At 43.8% G+C, this 17188-nt stretch overlaps 1 protein-coding gene across 6 annotated transcripts in view; it reads left to right on the top strand.

Moving 5' to 3' along the window:
* The first annotated feature begins 9540 nt into the window (after positions 1 to 9540).
* The window catches only part of FERMT2 (FERM domain containing kindlin 2), a 73974-nt gene continuing 66326 nt past the window's right edge, over positions 9541 to 17188 (top strand). For 5 of the 6 annotated variants that reach the window (XM_070513646.1, XM_070513644.1, XM_070513645.1 and 2 more), the window contains exons 1-2: positions 9546 to 9748; positions 10036 to 10201. In XM_070513646.1, the coding sequence (XP_070369747.1) occupies positions 10045 to 10201 (157 nt within the window). In that variant the 5' untranslated portion in view covers positions 9546 to 9748; positions 10036 to 10044. Of the gene's footprint in view, positions 9749 to 10035; positions 10202 to 17188 lie in introns of all 6 variants that reach the window. The other variant, XM_070513647.1, reaches the window with a different exon arrangement.

The raw sequence follows: 17188 nt of genomic DNA, 5'->3' as shown, positions 1-17188 counted from the left end.
TAGAGTTGAGGGAGAAGAGAGGTTGCATAGGCATCTCATTTAAGGGATCTCGTGTTCAAGGGGACCATAGTGGTAAGCAGGGAGTGGAGGAATATATGTGATCAAGAGAGACCTTCTCTTTCTCTAAATAGGAGATGGTAGTGACAAATAAAAATGGCAAGCAATAGGATATATTGGAATATATGAGGAAGCCATTTGGTGTAAACCTAATTCGGCCTGACCTTGTCTTTCCAAAAGGGCCTGACCGAGGTCGTTGAGCACGCATCGTATATCTGCTTTAGATATTCCCTATGGCAAGAGCCAAGGCCCTTTAGATAAAGGCGCAACTCCCCCCCCGCCCCCCCACCACCAACGCTGGAATTTCCTTAAGGATTAAGGATCTTTCCTTAGGCTAGAAACTGATTGCTGCGCCCACCTGTGATCACCCAGCTCGAGACAATAGACTAGGCTCCTGCTACGCCCACTGAGATAGCAGACCCACTACCTGCTGTGTCCATCAGGCGCTGTGCCGACAGGGCAATCTTGTGACTATTGTGGGAGGGACATTTCAATCATATGTGAAACAGCCTGTTTGGGGGTATATAACCACGCTGTGCACCTCACTTCCTTGGTGCCCTTTCTTCCTTCAGGAAGAAAGGCCCCAGGCCATGGTCCTCAGATTTTAGCTCAGAATAAACTCACCCAAATTTTCATTTATAGATTGGTTATGAATTATTTTTGTCAACAGTAGAGTCTGTTTATAGGGTGATGGCAATGATCTGGAAGCAAGCACAGAATCAGATGAAGCAAGAAAAATTGCTGATATAGGACTAGGGTGGATACCTGCAAGAGCACAGTTCTGCAGAGAGGATGGGATCCAGAAAAGAAGAGTTTATCTTTTAATATGTGCAAGCACACATTTTTCATTTGCTTACCAAGTTCTTAATGATTTATTTGTTGAATTTAGTTCGAGAGAAAAGATTTGCAGTGACACCTCCCAGGCACCAGAGCACAATGTTCAGCTGCTGTCAATCCTCTTTCACGTGAGCACCTTCTTAGGAGCAAGTAGATAGAAAGCACTTTTGTCCTTCCAATTTGGACTGAGTTGGCCCTAGGGCAATTGGCATTGTAGGTGACTTTCTGGTTTGGCTCTTTTAGTGGAACTGCAACTGCTGGTCTGGGAAGAAGAGAGGGTTTATGCACTTGAAGAGGACATTGTGACACAAAGCACAAAGGGTAGAGAGCATTTCTCAGAATGGGGGTTGGGAGTCAGCAGGTTACCTGCGGCCAAAATCTGGGAGCAGCCAGCTAGACAATAAATAACACTGAAACTCAGAGAGACTCTGGCATGTTCATTAACAAGGAAATTCAGATCCCGTCGGAGTTTGTGCTGTGTTGTAGGAATTGACTGCATGAAGGCAGCTGTGGGGATTGGCCTCTTGGCCCGGGGCCTTCTGGTGATTTACAAGTGGTGGCTGTACTGTCCCCAGGCCAGCTGACCCGCAGCAGCACCCATGGGCTGGGCAAGTTGGCATCTGTGCTGTCACCACTGGCTCCCTTACGACCTCTGAATCTCTGCCCTAGTTGTACTGAAATAATCTCTCAGTCACATCCTTCCTTTCTTACATCCTGGCCCCAATCTGACCTCCTGGGAGGACATCCATCTGAGCAGCACAATAACCCAGCCAGCCCCTGTCTCATGGACAAAATGAACCCTGTTTGTCTAATTACGTTTGTGCACTAATTTGTGTATCCTGCTGTGCCTTTGAGCTTGTATAAGACGGTTGGGGCTTCCAATAACCCCATCCTATCCTGCACGCTGCTGTGTACTTCCTCTGCCTTGGCAAGGGCCACTCCAACTTCCCCCTGAACCTTTGGAATTATCCCAGATAATCCCAGAGGGATCCTGGTTTTAGTTTTAAGCAACTATTTCCCCCTTATAGTTTCCGTAAGTCTTTGCACATGCTCAGATCTCAAAGCGTCTTTGCTCCTGCAGCACCTCCAAATTACCATCCTATTTCTTCTTTCCTTTCACTGATACACTTCTCTTCTTTTCTTTGTCTCTTTGAAGCCCATCTTAAGTCAGCTATAAAATTGTCCTCTGCGAGGTAAACAACGATTTTCGCCAGTCCTCACGTTCTGCAATCTTAATTCTCCCGGACTTCTCTGCATCTTGGATACTGCTGACCACCTTTCCTTCCTGAAATGGTTTCTTCCTTCTTTCCTTCTTCCTTCCTCACTCTCTCCTTCCTTCACTTCCTTTCTTTCTCTTTCTTTTTTTGGCTTGCCTAACACGGGACCAACCTGCTTCTTTTCCCACCTCTGATCCTTTCTTCTCCATTGCCTCAGATTACTCTTCTTCTTGCTCCTGCCTTTCAGGAGCAGTTACCCAAGGGTCAGTCTCATTTTGGGGGGTTCAGCCATCCATTATGGCAGCCTCTATGTTAATGATTTCTCTGTGTGATGGTTCCTCTCACAACATTGCCAGGCTTATTTATCTAATTGCCCTCTAAATATTTCCACTGGGATATATGGCCTTCCCTCCAAGTTAAATATTTCTTTTTCAAAACACCTCATCTCTCCCTTGGTCCCTGAAATCCGCTCCTCCCAGCTTCTGTTCTCCAGTTCAGTAACTCCACTGTTCTTCCCAGCCGCCCAAACATGAAAACTTTGAGTCATTTCAAATCTTCTTTTTTCAGACCTGGTTTCTTTTTATTTGTTTGTTTGTTTTGCTGAGGAAGATTTGTCCTGAGCTAATATTTGTTGCCAATCTTCCTCCTTTTGCTTGAGGAAGATTTGCCCTGAGCTAACACCTTTGCCAATCTACCTCTATTTTGTATGTGGGTCACTGCCACAGCATGGCCACTGACAAGTGCTGTAGGTCCACACCCAGGAACCAAACCCTGATTGCATAAGTGGAGTGCACTGAACCTAACCACTAGGCCATAGGCCCAGCCCCTAGACCTGGATTTTAATCCTAGTTCTTCCATATACCAGCTGCATGGTTTAGGACAAATTATGTAACCAGATAACCAATCTGGCCATCAGTTCACTCACGTTAAATGAGGATAATCATAAAACTCAGGGTTGTTGGGAGGAACCGTTAAAATGCCCTGCACAGCACTTAGAACAAAATGTTCAAAAGCTTTTGATAACAATTCTTTTGAAATTCTCTCCATCCCCTACCCCCATTACCTACCTTAGCAGCCAAAGGCTTTTTCTTACATTTAAATTATGGACAGATTCCAAACCAACTTTCTGGATTCTAGTCCCTAGCTCTTCCATTCCATCAGGCATATTTTTACTGGATTAATCTTATTTGAACATTGCTTTCATGATGTTAGTACTGTGCACCAACTTTTTAATGGCTCTCCATTTTCTATCTCCAAGTCTAAACCCCTGTCCCCCGTCTTCTGGCCTCACTCTGTGCTCGCTCTTCCCTAGAGCACCTCCTCGGCATTTCCTCCTTTCTTCTCCCTGGTGGTTGACATGACATGCTCACTTCTGCCTCATGATTTCACACACTCCTCCTCTCAGTAGGCCTCGTCCATCTCCTCCTTCAAACTGCTTTATCTTCTTCATAAAACGTTCCATGACTTCATTCATGAGCTTCTTCCAGAGGCTAAGTTATCACAGTCCTCAAAGTGAGTTTATACTTCACAGTTTAGTCATTAGAGTAACAGTTTTTCTCCCGTCTGTTTTTTTTTTTTTTTTTTTTGAGATTAGCCCTGAGCTAACATCTGCTGCCAATCCTCCTCTTCTTGCTGAGGAAGACTGGCCCTGAGCTAACATCCGTGCCCATCTTCCTCCACTTTACAAGTGGGACACCTGCCACAGCACGGCTTGACAAGCGGTGCCATGTCTGCATCCGGGATCCGAACCGGCGAACCCCGGGCCGCCGAAGTGGAATGTGTGAACTTAACTGCTGTGCCATCGGGCCAGCCCCCTGATTTTTTTTTTATGAATCACTTTTTTAAATACTTGTTTATGAATGTTAAAAATAAACAAAAGATAGAAACAACCCAAATGTCTTTCATTCATTACTTGAAAAACATCTGGGTTGTTTCCATTTTTGGCTATAGTTAATATTTGTATACAACTATTTGTGTGTATATATGTTTTCAATTCTCTTGGATATATACCTAGGGGTAGAATTGCTGGGTTATATGGGAACTGTATTTAATGTTCTGAGGAACTGCCAAATTGTTTTCAAAACAACTGACCATTTTGCACTCCCACCAATAATGTGTGAGGGTTGCAATTTCTCCATATGCTAGCCAGCACTTGTTATCATCTTCTTTTCTTTCATTCTAGTAGATGTGAAGCATTATATCATTGTGGTTTTGATTTGCATTTCCCTGATGCTTCATGATCTTGAGCATCTTATTATGTGCTTATCGGCCATGTACTTTTTGTTGTTGTTGTTTAGATTAGCCCTAAGCTAACATCTGTGCCAATCTTCCTCTATTTTGCATGTGGGACACCACCACAGCATGGCTTGATGAGTGATGTAGGTCTGCGCCCAGGATCCGAACCCATGAACCTGGGCTGCCGAAGCGAAGTGCACTGGACTTAAGCACTATGCCACAGGACTGCCCCCGCTTATTGGCCATTTGTATACCTTCTTTGGAGAACTGTCTATTTAGATCATCTGCCCATTTTTAACTGGGTTGTCTTATTATTGAGTTGTAATAGCTCCTTATATATTCTAGATATGTCTCTCAAAAGATAAATGATTTGCAAATATTTTTTCCCATTCTGAGTTGTTTTTTCACATTTTTGATGTTGTCTTCCGAAATATATGCATTTTTAACTTTGATAAAATCCAACTTAGTTTTTCTTTTGTTGCTTTTGCTTTGATGTCTTATCTAAGAAGCCATTGCCTAATCCAAGGTCACAAAGGTTTACTACTATGTTTTATTCAAAAAGTTTTATAGTTTAGATCTTACATTTAGGTCTATGGTCCATTTTGAGTTAATTTTTGTATGTGGTGTAAGGTAGGGTTCTAATGTTATTCTTTTGGTGTGTGCATATCCTTTCTGAGTTTTTTTTTAAACAAACCATTTTATCTGGCTGTGTACTCTAATTCTAGTCTAAACTTTTTTTTAACTGAACATTTAAATTTAGTGTACAATTTATTTATTTATTTTTTCTTCTTCTTCTCCCCAAAGCCCCCCAGTACATAGTTGTATATTCTAGCTGTAGGTCCTTCTGGCCCTGCTATGTGGGATGCTGCCTCAACATGGCCTGATGAGTGGTGCCACGTCTGTGCCCAGGATCTGAACTGGCAAAACTCCAGGCCGCCGAAGAGGAGCTCCAACTTAACCACTCAGCCATGCGGCCTGCCCCGCTTTCTGATTTTTTAAATAGAAGCTCCCTGCATTAGACAGAATTTCCTTAGGAGCCTGTGACTGTTATATGTCTACATGTCTGTCTCAGTGCCCTGCTCTGTGCTAAGCACACAGTGCTAACTGACTGCCCTGTTTGTCTAAGTGTATGTGTGAACATTTCATATTTTTGTCAGGGGTAGAGCACTTCATAAGCTGCCGTGACGTTTGAACTTAAATCAGAGGAAATTTTTTTTTTAAAGTGTCACCCAGCACAGTTTTCTGCAGTAAACGCAAGCAATGCATTTCTGTCCCCTTGAAGTAGAGATTTCACTGTTCTGTCAGAGCCCCTCTTTACCAGCCCCACTCCTGGCAAATCGTCCCTGTTTCTCAGTTTGCCAGTCCTTTTCTTGCTGTTTACAGTGACTGCCTACTTCTACCAAAAAAAGTGCCCCTGCAACTTGCATTCCCATTCTTAGTCCATACTCCATGGCCCTAGATTTCTACCCCATTAAACCTTAAACTTTCTATCCCCTAAAACCCCAAGACAGAGAATTCTGCCCACTGGGTATTTAACAGAAAGAATTCATTACCTTTTATCTTGCTGGCCTCATATGGCATCTTAAGCACATTTTTAACCACCTGACACATTCACACTCACATAAACCTCTTATTTCTCCTATCCCTCAACCTCCCTTTCTTTCAAACCCAGTGGTTATATTTTTTTATTAACCTCTTAGAAATTCAAAGCACAGTTTAAGTGGGTTCAGAGAAAAAGCTAAAGTCAACCTGCAGATTACCAAGCCCGAGGGCTGCATTTGATGGCAGATCTGTGAGGTATCATTTGGTCTAAATCTAAGTCCAGTGCTTAGTACCTTATTTGGATATTGCTGCTTTCACTGCTTGAGCTGTTCTTCCAAACACTGGAGTTCTCGGCTCCTTTTCAGTATGATGTAAGTTCCATAAGTATTGCATTGTCTTAGAGGTTCCAGTGGGGGATTTCAGATAAGATTCCACATCTGAAAACACTGGAAAATATTAGGTGGAAGTAAACATTTAAGAAATGCACTTGAAGGTCTCACTTGATAAACTAGAAAAAAAATCCCAGTTTCAGAGATTCGAGTCTGACTCCTCTTTAATCTTCAAAGCAAGCAACAGCTTGAAATACTCAAAAAGAGGGCCTGAAGGGACCATCTGCACCCACCCTAATCTAATTATTCTTCCAATGGCACGTAACGGAGGGTCACTGCCTTCCTGTTACTCTGCTCAAACATAAACTGATGATTTTCTAAAGATAGTAAAGTCTCTTATAAAGCTATAATTAAGCTATTTCAGATGTTAAGAAATGAAACTGTTATTTATGATATTAAGCCCCTCGCCCTCTGTCACTAAATGTACGAAACATGGAAGTGGGCAGCAGTGAGAGTAGTAGGCACTGTGGCAGGAGGTTGTTCAGAAAGTAACTCACTGGAGAGAGAGGACAGTTGGCTTCGACAAATTTGTCTGAAGGAAAGAGGCTATTCAGAAAGGACATGGATCTTTTTGGTTCTATAAGGGCTTGTGTGAGAAGCCATAGTTACTCGGAGCTTCTTGGAGCACTTGTGAAGGTCCTTAGGCACAAGTCTTAGCCTCATCCTCAGCTCCATTTTAAATCTCTATCCCTACACCTCCTGCCTTTTTTTTTTCTTGTTCTGTGCCGTTTATAATGTATTTATCTCACAGTTTATGCATCCTTATACATTGCCATACATCTTTTTGGGATAAAGTGTGGAAATAAACACGTAAAATTTAAAAGCCAGGATTTCTCCAATAATGAGCTTTCTCTGTGGGCAGCCCTGCTCTTTCCTTCACATTTGCACCGATTTGGTACCAGCATGTTTTCCATTTTCTTTGTGCCAAACTATTTGTAAATTTGTGGGCAATGCAAAGAATTGGAAGTCCCGGCTCTCACAGAACTCATGTTTTACTGAGGGATATTAAAAAAACACAAAAGGAAAGTCCTCCCAGGAGTCCAGAAACTGCTCTATCAGCTGTGTCTCTCCTCAAGAATGGAATGGCGTGTGCAGAGAAACGGATGCTCCATGCAGTTTGAGGTGGCGATAGAGAAGTCCTGGGTGCAAAGTTTTGGAATGTGTAGGAAATAAAGAAGAACAGAAGGGAAAAAGATGTCCCATGATCTCAACATACAGACAGCTTCTTAACATTTTGATGTATTTCCTTCCAGTCTTTTTTCTGTGAATAAAGATAAGCTTGTGATTCTACAGCCACATGTACAGTTTTATACAGTTTCTTGCCCTAACAGGCAATTCTCCATTTTATTAAAAACATTTTCCTATATGTTTTCAACACCATGATTTACATAAACATTCCCTCCTCTCCAGACATTCCTACTGCTTCCAAGTGAACTATTTGGAACTCCCACGAGTAGAAATAATTGGAGAATGGGCCGGCCGAGGGGCACAGAGGTTAAGTTCACATGTTGCCGCTTTGGCAGCCCGGAGTTCGGTGGTTCGGATCCCAGGTGTGGACATGGCACCACATGGCAAGCCATGCTGTGGCAGGCATCCCACACATAAAGTAGAGGAAGATGGGCACGGACGTTAGCTCAGGGTCAGTCTTCCTCAGCAAAAAGAGGAGGATTGGTGGAAGATGTTAGCTCAGGGCTCATCTTACTCAAAGAAAGAAAGAATTGGAGTGTGAAGAGACTACAAACTCAAGGCATCAACTTCTCCATGATGACTAGCTGAAAATACTCTGGTGGTTTTCCCTATTTTTTGTGCCAAACCTCTGGCATCTGACTAAATTTCTCTACTTTCCTTTCACTTCTTTATGGGTTCCACCCCTTTCTTGAGGCCTCTCTAACCTCGTTTCCCAATTGTGTTGATAAATGATGGGTTATTTGCCTGGTGGGTTCCTCTCCAAAGTGTTTGAGTCTTTTATGGCCCCTGGGATACCTTACTCCTGACCTAAATGTTTTGAGCCATGCTTTTGCCAGCGAGACAGTTTTCCTGGCAAGCTGTTTCCGAACAGAGCGCCCTGGAGAGCGCAGCAGTAGACAGGAAGTGGAAGTAAAGGGGCAAGCAGGACGGTGGTTCTCCATCACTCGTCAGTCCCAACAGGTAAAGTTCTTTAGTTTCTCCCTGTACCTGCTGGCACCGTTCCAGAGTTGTTAAAATTCGTTCTAGGTGTGGCTGAGGGCGGGGTAGAGGATGTATATCCATCTAAAGCCTTAGTAGACTGTTAGTTCTAAGTTGCATATGAAAATACACAAATAGGTGCAGTATAAAGAGCTGGAGAGGCTGGAGAAAGTCTCTGAGTAACGCTCACTACACTGAATTTTTTTCCTCAAACAAGAGCATCGTAGGATGCATTTGACTCGCTGGTTGGAGCTTCCGAATGGGTTAAGAGCGCATGCAGACTCTCGGGAGTCCAGTAGGAGTTGCTGATTGTGCCGGACACTGCTTGCAAAGCAATTTTTGTGGCTCACCTCCCTCTGGGCTTTCGCATTCTTTTGTGGGATGTTCATGGAGCTGGCTTGGGCATTTACTTTTTAAAGATTTTATGCCCCGAGCCCCTCTCTCCAGCTCCCGGAGGGCGACACTTCTCACCGCCCGGAGACTTCTGGACTCGCTCCAGGTGTGGGGAGGAGGCGAGGGGACTTTCTTCCCCCAAAACGACCTTGCCCTGGGAACTTCCTGCGGCCATTTCTCACGGACGAGCCCCCTCCCCCGCCTGGGAGCGCAGACGCCCACCGCCGCGGGGCCTTGCAAAGCCGCAGCCGCGAGCGCCGGAGGGAGTGCCCCGCCGCCCACCCGCGCCCCCCTGAGCCCCCCTCGCTCCCCTCCTCAGGTCCCGCTGCCGAGAGCCCGGATGTTGGATTCCATCCCTGCGCCGGGTCCTTCATTTCCATAAAAGGGCAGTGGCTCGCCGCGGCCGAGATTGCTGCCGCCGCGGCTCCCCGCCTCCCCCGCACAGCTCCCGCGCCGCCCCGCCCCCAGCCCGGGGGCCACGCGGACCCCCGACGCCCCCCGCCCCCCCGAGCGCGGCCCCCAAGGCGCTCCAGCCCCGAGCGCGGCCCCCGCGGCCCCCAGCCCCGAGCGCGGTCCCCGCGGCCCCCCCCGCCCCGAGCGCGGCCCCCGCAGCCCCCCCCCCCCCGCCCCGAGCGCGGCCCCCGCGGACCCCCGCCCTGAGCGCGGCCGCGGGGACGTGGGGGAGGGGCGTGGGCCGCGCGGCCGGGGCGCGGGCGGCGGGGAGGAGGGAGCAGGCGCCCTGCCCGCCGGGCTGGACTGAGGGGCGGGGAGCAGGGGTGGAGCGCGCGGAGGGAGGCGAGGGGCTGCGCGGCCGGACTCCATTAGTCGCTCGGCCGGGAGCAGCGCGTCGCCGGCTGAGGAGGCCCCGGCCCGCCGCCGCGCGAGCCTCTGGCCGGGAGCGCGAGGAGCGCGGTGAGGGCCGGCGGGCCGGGGCGCGCGGCGGCGGGAGGTGCGGGCCCGGGCGGCGCCGCCGGCGGGCGCGGCGCTCGAGGGGCGGGGGCCGCGCGGGCCGCTAGGCTGGGGCGCTGGGCCGGGCGGCGGGCCTGGAGGGGGAGGGCCGCGGGCGCCCCGTCCTGCCCCGCCGCGGCCCGGCTCGGGCGGAGCCCCGGCCTCGCCTCGCGCCGCGCGCGGCCGCCTCGGTGGGCTTTGCCGGCCTGGGGGAGGGACGCTGACGAGATCCGTTTCCTCCGTGCGCGCAGGAAGGAGCCATGGCCCTGGACGGGATCAGGATGCCGGATGGCTGCTACGCGGACGGGACGTGGGAACTGAGCGTGCATGTGACGGACCTGAGCCGCGATGTCACCCTCAGAGTGACCGGGGAGGTGCACATCGGAGGGGTGATGCTCAAGTTGGTGGAGAAGCTTGGTGAGTGCCGGCGGCGACCTTCCGGACGGGGGGAGGGGCGGCCGGCGGTGGGGGAGGGCCGCTTTGGAAATCTGGCTCGGCGTTCCGCAAATACTTCAAGAAAGTAAGAGCTTTCAGTGTTTAAGCAAATGGACCTTTTCCTCTTTGCGTCTTGTTTTGTTTTGTTACTTTCTGAAATATTGATAATGTGGTGATTGCAGCCTCCCCGTTAATAAACTTAATTGCGTAGTTAACGGGAGAAAACACTTAGTTCTTCGCATTAAAAGAAATGGGAATAGCGCGCAAGAGAACGCGACGGGGGTATCACAGGCTTGCGCTTATCAGCGAATCTTCAAAGGATCTGAAAGTTGGTGACGTTTAACATGGAGGATGATGCAAAATCTATTTAAGAAGAAACCGTGGTGGAAAAGTGCGGCTCCGGCGCCGGTGCGGAGCCTGGTCCTCGCGGGCTGCTCTCTCGGGAAGCTGTGTTGAGCGTTCGGTTTTTCTATTAATGACAAGCTAGTGAAAGAATTTTATGTGGAAAAGAAGACAGGATTAAACTAATTCGAGATTGACAGTGTTTGCTCGGGTACAAATATATAGCGGATCGATTTTTAACTGACTCAGTTTTAAATATTCAACAAAATGAGGTATAAGAAAGTTTTGCAGTACATATTTTGTTTGTGATGGATAAAAACATTTTCAGCTGAAAGAATCAACTGAAATGATTCACTGGAGGATTTTATCACAAGATAAATGCCCGGAGGACAGTCTTGCTGAGCTTTAATGTGCCTTTTGTGTGTGATGTAGTTCTGATAAGGTGACGTGTGTGGCCTTGTCTTTTTAAGCTCTTTGCGGGGGATCTTGTTGAAACGCAGCATTCGTTGTTTAAGCTACTCTGGAAGAGTGGCGGAGTGGTTTTTGATCAAGAAATGCATTTTTAACCCGGGGATTGTTGTATACTCTCCATATACACTTACCCAAATAGTGCCCCCATGCAATTTGCAAAATAAGACAGAATTCGTTTCGGTGGACGTTTTTTGTATCCTTGCAGGAAGTTTAATAATTGAAGGACCAAAAAGAAGGTCCTTACAAGACAGCCTCCTGCTTAGGACTCTGCGTTGTTTGACTCTGAGATACAGCCCAGGAAGAGAGCCCTCTGGGAAGTCCCTTGAAAATGAGATGTTGCTGTATTTTTTATACAATTAACTTTTGGTTAACATTGCTCTTAACTGATTTGACTAAATCAGTCGCGGTTTGCAAATATTTGTGAACCTTTTTTGTCCAGCAAGAAAATATCACGTGTAATTGTTGCTGTTTCTTTTGTTTTCAAAGGAAACAATCATTTGCATGGTTTATGCGTGAAAAATGGACCTTATCAATATACTGGTTTCAATAGGAGATATTTCTTATTGTGAGAAAGGAGCTGTTGAAGGTGACTGAGACAACTTCTAGTTCTTGAAAGACAGTTTTTATCTAATTAAGTAATGGCTTCTGTATTTATATTGCATTGATTAGAACTGTTTGTTACAAAATTACAGGCATAAATAGAAATACAGAGAATAAACTACTTGCTGACAGAACTGATACTAATTTTAAGTACCTATAAATCTTTTAATGTTGATGCATTTTTAATTTTTTATGCAGTGAAAAGCCCATTAAGGTAGGAAATGCTGTGTACCTGGAAACCTTGCATCTGTCTTGAACTGAACCAGAACTGACCTTCTTATATTTTGACTTCCAAATAGAAAGTGCTTTTCAGCATAATTCTGACTTTCCTCTTTGGTAAAGTAGAGCTAAACTGTTGCTCCTGACTTTAGGATTAGGTGCTTTGAATGGTAAGCTGTTTTGTTACCTGTTGGCAAGTAAATAGAGGGGAAATTCAGGAGGGCAGCATTTAGAACTTAGGGACCAGGCCAATCAGATCAGAAAAGAACTTTGTAATTCTTCAGAGTTGCCTAAAATTGGCCTGGTCTGCCTTCTGAAAGCTTAAATTGTGTCATTGAAGGTATTAGAGGGCAGACTGGATGGCTACTTGTCAGTAGCTGAAGTCAAAGCAGCTTGCAGTCTAGATGAAAAGAGGAGTAGATGATGATAGGGGTGAGATGGCACGGGGTCTCATGTCTCAAGGGACTGCAGAGCAGGGCTGGACAATTAGCTGAACCAGGCTGTTGTGGCCTTGGAGCAGTTACGGTGCCACGGCACAGAAGGTATCCCAGCATTCACCTACGTCTTCAAACTCCAGATGCCAGTCTGATACCCTTATTCTTATAGGAGTGTGTACGAATACCAAAAGATTTGTGTTTGAAGACTGTCTTCCCATGTAATCAGTGATAGCAGTTATTTCCCTTGGGTCGATAGATTCTGTGATGACTCCTCTCCTCGACATTGTATTCAAATTTTGTCTGTAGTGCATGTGTGGAATTTTCTAGAAAGAGGCCTCTTAGCTTTCGTTAGATTCTCAAAGAGGTCTATGAATAATGCTTCCTTAGTATGTGACAGCAAAATCTTTGTATTTAGTTAGAATTTTATAAAGAATTTTGCACTTTAGTTAAGGTCGTTAAACCTTGGTTCTTAGATTTATGGCTTTAAGTCAAAGATCTGAAAGGTCCCTTTTAAATCAGTATAAAACGCATTTGTCATTCTGCACTAATATTTTAAAAGAAAATAAAGAGTGTATACCGTGAAGAAATGGGCTTTAGGAAATTATATCCTGACGTCACAGAACTTTTTGCATCAGTGACTTAGTCTAGGCTGATACTAGACAAATAGTCTCAACATCAAACCCTTCAGTGTTTAGACCTCATTCAGAAAATGAAAAATTGTTATTTTCACCTTTTTATTTTCTGAAAATCTAGATCAAAAGTTTTAAATAGAATTTCTAAAATTTATTGCAGTTTTTGTTAAAAAATTCAAGCCTGTATATGGCTTTTTATTTTAAAGAAAAGAGTTAAAATATAAAACATCAGGGATAAGGATTATAAAAATAAGAGACCACAGAATAACATTAGAAAATAATTGTATTAAAAGATAAATTTTGTAAGGAAGAGGCCCAATTTTATGAGATTCCCTGATGTTCCTGTGGAGATCATTGAGAAGTATTAAAACTGTTCTCTTCTTTAGGGTTCAGAGCTTAGTCAGTGTTGAGGATTCTAAATGCCAAAGAGATGCTTTGTTTCACTGTATTGTTTTAGTATCACTTTATAAAAATTCTCCTTTTTTTTTTCTCCTGAGGAAGATTCGCCCTGAGCTAACATCTGTGCCAGTCTGCCTCTGTTTTGTATGTGAGCTACCACCACAGCGTGGCTACTGACGAGTGGTGTAGGTCCATGCCGGGAACCAAACCCTGGCGTCTGAAGCAGAGTGCACTGAACTTAACCACTGGGCCATTGGGCTGGCCCCTAAAGATTGTCTTTTTAAAGCCATGTACAATTAAATTTTTACCTTCCTGTAAAAATTCGTATTAGTTGGAGAGTGAGGAATTTATTGTAACGTGGAACTGACTGAATGGAAGTCTCCAGTCAATAGGTCAATGAGCTTAGAGGGAGGGACAGATTATGTGGTTTCTGTTTCCTCTAGCTCTGATTCTATGAGTAGAAGAATGTAGAAAGTTGGGTTAGAGCAAGATAAATAATCCAGAGAAAAAATGCAAGTTTGGGGACTCAGGAGTAATTAAAAAGAAATGTATGGGGGCCATCCCTGTGGCTTAGTGGTTAAGTTCACATGCTCTGCTTTGGCGGTCCAGGGGGGTTTCACAGGTTCAAGATCCTGGGTGCAGACATGGCACCGCTCATCAAGCCATGCTGAGGCAGCGTCCCACATAGCACAACTAGAAGGACCCACAACTAAAAAAAATACACAACTGTGTACCAGGGGGCTTTGGGGAGAAAAAGGAAAAATCTTTAAAAAAAAAAAAAAGTATATGCAGTAGACTTAGATTTGAGGAATAGGTTTCTGAATGTAGCCTTTAGAAAGAAGTCATCCTTGCTGTAAAGTGTGTCATGTTCTTGCCATAGCAGTGAAATAGAGTACCTTTACGTTGGAGTTTCATGTCAGGATTGAGTTAGGTTGTGAAGTTAGCACATGTGACCAAAAAAAATAGGTTTTAATTAAAATTACCCTTAAAAATCCCTTAAAGTGATCATAGATTATGATATACATTCATTCCATCTCACGGAAGTGTAAAACAGCTAGTTTTTCCTTCAGAAACTTAAAAAATAAATTTCTTTAGTTGAGCACCAGATCAAGAAGTTGGCTTGCATTAGGGGCTTTGTTACACAAAAATACTTTAAATTCTAGGATCAGAGCATGGCAAGATGCACACAGGGAGAGAAGCATATGTAACTGGACAGCTCCCTTCTCGTACTTTTGCTTGGTGCTCCATGGGGAAGGTGTGCTTATTTAGTGGAATGGTGTCTAGGCTGTTGAAATCCTGTTTTTCTCCCTGAGTGCTTATGGTTGAATTCATGGAAATAAAATGTCTACATAACGCAACCTCACTGCATTCATAGTGAAATATATTAAAATTATAAGAAAATTTTTAAATCTTTTGAAATAGAGTGGGAGAAACACCTAATGGTGAAATCCTGTATATTAAAGTGAATTACAATTTTAGTTAAATATGTCCTGTCTACTAGCAAGTTTACTCAGTGTTTAGAATACTGTTAATGATCCATAGGAATTGAACATTGAATTTTATCTATTTCTTAGCAAATTTTAAGCTCCTTAAAAATAGAGGACAGCATGTGAATTTTACTAGAATTCTCATAGCACCTAATAAAGTATGGGCTATTCCTTGGATACATTATGTGTTGTTTGCTGTCATGTTTTATACCCTGTTTTAAAAAAAATCAACAAATACCCTTTGATTCCAGCTAGATTTATAAACATAGGCACTGAAAAGACTATGTCTGATAGCTATTGAAAAAAACAGAAAATCTGAAGTTTCACCTTTTATCTTCAACTCTATTTTTTGAAATTTCAGAGTTACAAGTTCAAGAATAATAGTGAACACTGTGTAATCTTCATCTAGATCAGCAGTTAGCATTTCGCCATTTGATTTCTCTGCACACACGTTTTTGAACCATTTGAGTAAGTTGAAGACGTGATAACCCTTCATCCCTAAGTACTTAAAGTATGTATCACTTAAGAACAAGGACTTTCTCTTACATGTTGCCATTCTCAAATTCAGGAAGTTTGACATTGGTTCAATACTATTGTCTAATATGCATCCATTTTGAAATTTGCCAGTTTTTCCAGTACTGTCCTTTGTTTTTTCCCATCCAGGATCTCATTCCACATTTAATTGTCAAAAAATTGGCCTCTACTTAATCTCCTTTAATATACACAATGGCTGCCGAGTTTGGAACCACAGGAGAGTGTGTAATAAGTGGTTTATTACTATTAGATTAATATACGTGTAAAGTAATAGTACCTGTTTGCACACTTTATTGCCACCCTGTAGAGCAGTTCCTTAGCCTTTGTCTCTCAAGACATTGTTTTACCTTTTTTGATAAGATTCTTTACCAGTGTGAGTTTCACTTTAGAATGATACATGTATTTTTTTTAAGATTTTATTTTTCCTTTTTCTCCCCAAAGCCCCCCAGTAAATAGTCGTGTCTTTTTAGTTGTGGGTCCTTCTAGTTGTGGCATGTGGGATGCTGCCTCAGCGTGGCTTGATGAGTGATGCCATGTCTGCGCCCAGGATCTGGACCAGAGAAACCCTGGGCCGCCAAAGCGGAGCACGCGGACTTAACCACTCAGCCACGGAGTCGGCCCCCAGAATGATATTTTTATAGGTTCTTTTTCAATACTTTATCTTTGAATTTCAGTTTTCTTCTTAGCTTACTATTAGATAAGGTATTGATAATATTTTTAGACATCATTGGGTATAGATTTCCTGTAGTGTCGACTGTCTTCATACTGTGGTAGAAGCTAATGGATACACAGAATAGTAGGAAACAACATTCTGGCCTTGCCACTTGCTGGTTTGTGTGATCTGAACAGCTAATCCAACCTGAGTGTGTTTTGACATCTGTAAAATGGCAATTAAAAAAAAACTTTCTCATAGGTCTTGATGAGATAGTACATATGAAAGTACATTATATAATGCGTGTGCTATACAAATGAGAGTGACTATTTTCTCAGTGATGTTGAAAGTCGCTGAGTATACTGAACTGGGGAAAAAAAAACTTTTAAAAGGAGTTAAAATGTAAATTAGACTACTGGACTTTAGTAGGTTTCAGTAGTGGAGGGTGTACTCCTCAGAAGGAGCTTAGTCTGGAACTGCTTCGTGTTCTCACCCCTAATCAACAGAGACATACCTCTCATTCCACCCTTCCTCTCACTTCCAAACACACACCTGCCTCTGTAATGTAGCAAAGAGCTATTTAACTACTGTTTTCATGAGATTTCTGAAATGGAATGGAACTGTAAGTGGATCATGGTATTCCAGAGATTTGAAAAATTTATAGCCATGCAGCCTTTAGTAGTAAATTCTTCACTTCATGCATTTTATAAGAGCAATGTTTTCTATTCAGTTATAACAAAGGAATGATATAAAGATTGTTTCTTGGGGCCGGCCCCGTGGCCGAGTGGTTAAGTTCACATGCTCCGCTTCTGTGGTCCAGGGTTTCACTGGTTCGAATCCTGGACATGGCACTGCTCATCAAGCCATGCTGAGGCAGCATCCCACATGCCACAACTAGAAGGACCCACAAAAAATACACAACTTTGTACCAGGGGGCTTTGGGAGAAAAAGGAAAAAAATAAAACAATCTTTAAAAATAAATTAAAAAAAAAGAAAGATTGTTTCTTGGCACATGAAAACATTGGGCCCATTTAGAAACTAATGAAAGTGGTTTCACAGAAAAGCTAATGTATGCAGTATTTTTATTTCAATAGTTATTTTACTGAAGCAGAAATAATGCTAATACTATGGTACATTACAAAATGGTGTATATATATCCAGTGTGAAGTAAACAAATATTCTAGAAGAGTATTTTA

The sequence above is a fragment of the Equus asinus genome, chromosome 7, assembly GCF_041296235.1.
Source record: "Equus asinus isolate D_3611 breed Donkey chromosome 7, EquAss-T2T_v2, whole genome shotgun sequence".
NCBI classification, from domain to species: Eukaryota; Metazoa; Chordata; class Mammalia; order Perissodactyla; family Equidae; genus Equus; species Equus asinus.
The sequence above is the reverse complement of the archived record's forward strand: the minus strand, read 5'-3'. Positions and strand labels throughout refer to the sequence as shown.